Genomic DNA, 6,000 nt, shown 5'->3' with positions numbered 1-6,000 from the left:
GAATCATGCATATTAGGATTTAACATTTGAATTCATTTAGGACATGGGACAAGATAAAAATTGTTCCGGTGCGCGTGCACTGTTCAAATTTTAAAATTGAAAGTTGAGGGATGGGATAATCGCCCTTATTCTCACAACCATCCATAGGATATAACATTTTGTGGTGAGTAGGTGTGGGTTTGTGTGTGCACGTAGAGCCTGACGTGTGATGCAATATCATGGGAGATGACCATGGAGGGACATGAGTATAGCCTCCGCATGCTAGACAATGTTAGTTCACGAGGTGTATTCTCACACTCTCACTAAGTTTCATGGTCAAGTGACATGCCTATCAAAATGGAGGTGGCAATTGTACTAATGCAGTAGAAGTTGCACTATTGGAGCTCCATTAGTGCAAAAACGCTAGCATGCGGAGATGTTCAAAGGCATGGGAAATGACAAGGAAATGGTTAGTATTGTGAATGTAAATCAACATTTTCTACTATCTAAGCTGCGTTAGATGATACTTGACATTGCCTTCCATGTTTTGAGGACCTTCTCCATAGACGATATTAGACATTTTCTTTTAGCCCCCATAGGGCCCCCATGTCTTTGAGGACTATTGCCTTCTTAGGATGGTCCAAGCTAGGTTAGAGGATACCAGACGTTGCCTTTGTTAGCTCCCATGTGTTTGAGGAGCGTCACCTTGTTAATATGGTCCAAGGTAGCATAGATACCTCCAAGGCTTTGGCCTTAGTGATGTAGGCATTTGGGTTTTCATTGTTGGATCATGGCCCTTAGAGAACGTTTTAATGCGGTGGAATGTATCCTTGGCATGAAAAATGGGTAGCTGTTGTGGAGTTTTTCCTATGAGCTACACCATGAAAATCACCTTGCATCTTCTAGTGATGTGAATTGCTCCTAGAGAGGAAGAAATCGGGAGGGTTGGCCATAGAAACAGGTGATACTAGTGATTTCAAAGGAAAGTGTTACATGCTGTTTTGTAGAACAAGTGACATGTGAGCTTGTATTTTGACAAGGGGGAAGCAAGGCTCCCCCCCCAAACCGCACACATCTCTCTCTCTCTCTCTCTCTCTCTCTCTCTCTCCCGTCATTCGAATTATTTCCATGAACCCTCCTCTCCTTTGTGTGTGTGTGTGTGTGTCTGTTTTTCTTTCTCTCACCTTGGGCACATGAGATCTTTTGTAAGCTGTTCTGGTAGCTTGCAGTTGATGTGGCAAGCGGAAGGGCAAACCTCTCCTGACCCTTGCAATTAGACTGCACAGGTGGGTAAGGGCAAGCAAGAATCCGGCAACCAATCAGAAGCTGCAATCAATGTCACAGAATTCTCCTTGAGCATGTGCCCGAAAGTCCGGCAAGGTACAACGTGATGCCTTTCGGCAAGCACCCTTCAAACGGAAATGAGGCGGATGTGCCAACATGTGCCCAATCTATCTGTGTGTGTGTGTGTGTCTTTCCTCTCTCTTTGTATCTCTCGTTCTCTCCGTTGTTGACACATGCTCATGCCGAGTTGCTTATACACAAGCATGTGTGTCTTTCCTCTCTCTTTCTTTGTGATGACACATGCTAGTGCCTGCGACAGACGCAGAGAGAAGCGAGGTTCTTGTCTGGGACACATGGAGAGAGAGAAGCGAGGTTCTTGTGTGTATGTATGTGTGTGGAAATGCACAACCCGGAAGGCGTGTGTGAGGGAGGATAGGTAGGAATGGGATGAGAGGAGGAACGAAGAGGCACACGTGCGGCTTCTTTCTTGGCATCAGCAGCATCATCATCATTCTCATTCCTTTGGATTTTGCATGGTTGTTTGTTTATACTAAACTCGGTTGTCTGTGCCATCGCCAGCCTCGCCTGCTGCTCCGATCCCGAGCTCCTGGCTATGGCTTTTCGAGGATCGCGATCACGCCTCATCTGCTCACCTATTATCCTTCCCATCTTCGACTATCATCCTTCCTCCCAGACATACTTCCCAATCCCTCTTCGACACAGTTGCCTGCTTCGAAACGCTCTTTGATCGAGCATGCACGGTCGCATTCCCTTGCGCGATGCTTCTGCCGCTGCTGCTCCTGCTGCGGCTGCGGAGATGGCAAGGCATCGATGATCGTGCTCCTCGCAATCTTCGCGGAAGAATTCCTCATCCATATCGGCCCTCGCGGCCATCGCTGATGATCCGCCGGATGGTTCTGCAACCATGTTTCTTGGCCTACGCAACGATCGAGGATGCCCCGTTCGCTTCCGATTCGAAATTCGAGTTATGGAGATCAAGCCTTGGCTAGGATCCCGGCAATCCAAGCTGTCGAGCTCGCTGGTCTTGCGATGGCAACGAGGGAACAGGCATTCCGGAATCACCAAAAGCGTCGTGCCACAATCTGCAACGAGCTCCGGCGATGGGAAGATCGTGTTCAACGAGTCGTTCCAGCTCCTCAGCACGCTCTATCGTGGCCATGGGAAGAAGAGCAGCGCAACTGCCGCATTTCAGGAGAAATTGCTCGTGTTCAGCCTGATTGAGGCGAACAATGCCACAGGCCAGCCTCTCGCTCGTGCAACCTTGGATTTAGCTGGTTATGCAGCCATTCCACAATCCAAAAGCGCAAGCATCCCGCTCATCGTCTCCAAACAGGTTCCGGCTGCTGCGGCTATTCCGAATCTGCTGATCGTCGTAGCTTCTCACGAACCATACGCGTTCTGCTTTCGCAAGGCGAAACGCCATACGACCTCCAGTCCTACTTTTCTACCGACCCAATCTGCGCGCCCACTTTCGAATCCCACTTGTTCGACCGCTTTGGATGGTCCTACGCAAGAAGCAATAGTCGAAGCATTGCTGAGCGAGGACGACGAGATTGCACCGTTCACTGACGATGAAGATTCCGATGAAGGGTCAGCCTCACCAGTTCGCAAAGTGGAGGCCGTAGTAGCGCCTTCGCCGGCCGTCAATGGAAGCCCAAGCAGTGCCCCTCTCAGAGATGGCGATAAAGTGAGTTGAGATTGGCACAAATCATAATTTTGTGGATGAACAAGAGCGATCACGTCAGCTAAGGCTATTTTGTATCTGTATCGAATCGTTTTCAATACTCTTTTATCTTGATGCAGAAAATGCCAAAAGCAGCTGACAAGAAGAACGCACCGCCGTTGGTAGGCTCAGCTGTTCAACCACCACTTTTTAAAGCCGCAGCGGTACCTGCTTCTACACCGAATAAATATTTTCCATGCTCAGACGAAGCACTGTCTTCTTTGTTCGGATCTTCTTCAGAGGCGTCAAGTCCAGGCGATGATGTTTTTTTCACACCTTCACGTGGACAGAGTCCGAGTCCAGCCAATCATATATCGTCTCAGAGCTTGGTATCTGCTCGTATTCCTCCTCAAAATAGTGCAGGTAATTCTACCAATGATGCTAATGATAAACGCTTGAATGCGCAGACAACTGCAGCCCAGGCAAATAAATTCTCATCCGCAGATGACAAACTGCCAGGACTCTCTGATAAAAATGTGTCACATGAAGTTGGAGCGAGCAGAGTAGAAAATGCATCCAAGGATGGTCGACAAGGTGGTGATCCAGTATGTGGCGATGTGAAGTCACAAAGTGCGAAGTCAATGGACGACGCCGATGCACAACTTAGTCATGAAAGTGGTGAAAAGCCACCAGAAGTTAAGGAGAGTCAAGAATTAGTACAAGTTAATGATTCTAAGTCACAAAACGGCTTAAGAAACAAGGTTGGTGCTGAATTAGGAAGGAAGCAAATGCCAGAAATAAAGGAGGGTTCAAAGAGAGGTAAAAAACAAGTATATGAAAGAAAAGTGTGGAGGTTAAGCATAGACGATCTGGACTCAGAATATCCAGAAGAAAGCGAGAAAGAATCAATTCTGGCAGAGCAGGAGATGAGCGTTTTAGAGGAAGCTCGTCTGAAGTTTGCAAAAGGTGCTGATAAGAGGAATGAAAAGATTGAGAAAAGAGCTTTAGAAGAAGCCAAGGTAAAGATAGCTGAGGCAGAAGCCAAGTGTGCTGCAGCTTCAGAGAAAATGAGTCAGTTGCAATTGCATATTGACACGCTTACGGGGGAGCTCCAAGATGTAGCTGCCATTGAGGCCATTTTGTACTGCACTACTGTCGAACATGGAGGGCTATCTCAAAAAGTACTCACTCCTGCTCGTCATCTTGCAAGGCTTTATAATCATGCCAGCACACAATGGACTTCAGAGAGGCGAGCAAGCTTGATTAAAAATACTATTTCGGGACTAATCCTGGTTACCAGAGCCTGTGGTCAGGATGTACCAAGGTCTTCACGTAACCCTTCTAATAGTTGATATACTGGCTTGCGACCAAATGCGGTGCTTTGTTTTTTGGACCTGCGCTCTTTTGAAGTTCCATCCTATATCGTTTATGCAGGTTGACCTTCTGGTGGTCCAATGTGCTCACTTTGAGGCAAGAAATACAAGTGTCCAGTAGAGCAGCCCTTGATGATGTTGAAGTCTATGCTGTAAAGGATCCTGAAAGGCCTACTTTAGCAAATCAGAATTTGAGCTGCCCCCAACAAAATGCTTATGACTGGGAAAAACCAGCTACTTTTATCGCAGCATTGCAAAGAGTGGAGGCATGGGTGTATGCGAGAGTCGTAGAATCTGTGTGGTGGCAGGTAAGCATTTCTATTCTGGATAAAAATTCCTGCTCTTTGCAGGAAACCTGAAAGATAACACGAGAGAAATAATAGACCCCACAACGACATTGACATTCTCAATCGATAACTGGTTTTGTATTTGTTCCATATGTGACAAATGTCAGGTAGATCATCTGAGAGAATGGAAGACCATTCCTTTGTGCTGAGGACCAAATATCACAGAATGGCTATCTAGCCTGACACACTCTTTGGGATGACTAATGGTTTTCTCATGTGCTGTCCCTTTTTCTTGAATTTTGATACCGTTGGGTCTTTAGGCCTCATATGTCTCCAGATCTTATATGGGCATGTCAAGACATGGAGGATATTTTGAATCTGTTTCGTTAGCGTCTTTATTTTCCCGAGAACTTTGCCATTCTGGAGCATCTAGAGTTGTCCTTTCAGTCATCGTCATGTGTCTCCTACCAGTCTTTCAGTCCCTCATGAATTTTTTATCTATCCCTCCTGAGTTGTTCTTGTCAGAAGCTGCAAAGCCATGCAACAGGTGAACGCCTGTAAAACAATGGACAGAAAGCCATTTGAGATATGGGGCTTGCAACCCTTGAGAGTGAATAGAAGATGTTATGCCTCACGAAGTCCCACTATGACACCTGCATTCATTCTACATAGGATGCAGTGGCATGGCTACTTGTCTTCTACTTGCTTAACCCTAAACTCGCCAGAAGGGACTTTGTGTGCACTCCTAGCTCTCAGACGTGATCCAAATCCAGAAGGAGTTTTGGAATTCTGTTCGCACCAATGTGTGTCTGAATGTTGAGGTTAGAACTCAACAATCTGCTTAACAATCAAAGTTCTGAGTGAGATACCTTCAATCAGAATTCTGAGCAAGGATATTTTTAAAGTCGCATCTTACAACCAGGGGGGAAGGCCCACCAGCCACATGGCATAACCAGGATCATCCACATCAGACCAGTAGAGTGGGCTGTCGACGGCCCTAAAACGCAGGTGGGGACAAACTGAAAGTAAAAAAGTCAGCCAACGGATGAAGGGGTCCAAAACTATAAAGGGGCACTATTTGGGTATCATTTAGCATATGACATCATTAGATTAAGGCGAATGTCCACTGATTGAGACAGTTCTGGAACAGCAGCATAGAAGCTTGTGGAGCAGTCTGCAACCTTCTGGAGACATTTGGGGCGTGCAGGGTATTCATGTTCTCGCAGCATGGAGGGAGCAACTAGGAGTCCTTTATTTGCAGCTCTTCCAGCCTTGTATATTTCAGCAATGTGGCAATTTGGAAGAATAGAAAACCTCTCTCTGGGACACGGGGGTGGCAGTTTTGGACCCAATGCTTTGTATTGTGGAATTCTTTCATGCTGTATTGTAGTTC

At 46.5% G+C, this 6,000-nt stretch overlaps 1 protein-coding gene across 1 annotated transcript in view; it reads left to right on the top strand.

The window, feature by feature from the left end:
* The first annotated feature begins 2,186 nt into the window (after positions 1 to 2,186).
* Positions 2,187 to 6,000, top strand: part of LOC147886696 (uncharacterized) — a 53,316-nt gene continuing 49,502 nt past the window's right edge. The window contains exons 1-3 of the mRNA XM_087395304.1: positions 2,187 to 2,971; positions 3,088 to 4,271; positions 4,382 to 4,628. Of these exons, the coding sequence (XP_087251430.1) occupies positions 2,189 to 2,971; positions 3,088 to 4,271; positions 4,382 to 4,628 (2,214 nt within the window). The 5' untranslated portion in view covers positions 2,187 to 2,188. The remainder of the gene's footprint in view (positions 2,972 to 3,087; positions 4,272 to 4,381; positions 4,629 to 6,000) is intronic.

The sequence above is a fragment of the Dipteris shenzhenensis genome, chromosome 24 (assembly GCF_047967505.1).
Source record: "Dipteris shenzhenensis isolate YYH24624 ecotype China chromosome 24, Dip_SZ_1.0, whole genome shotgun sequence".
Taxonomy (NCBI): Eukaryota; Viridiplantae; Streptophyta; class Polypodiopsida; order Gleicheniales; family Dipteridaceae; genus Dipteris; species Dipteris shenzhenensis.
The sequence above is the reverse complement of the archived record's forward strand: the minus strand, read 5'-3'. Positions and strand labels throughout refer to the sequence as shown.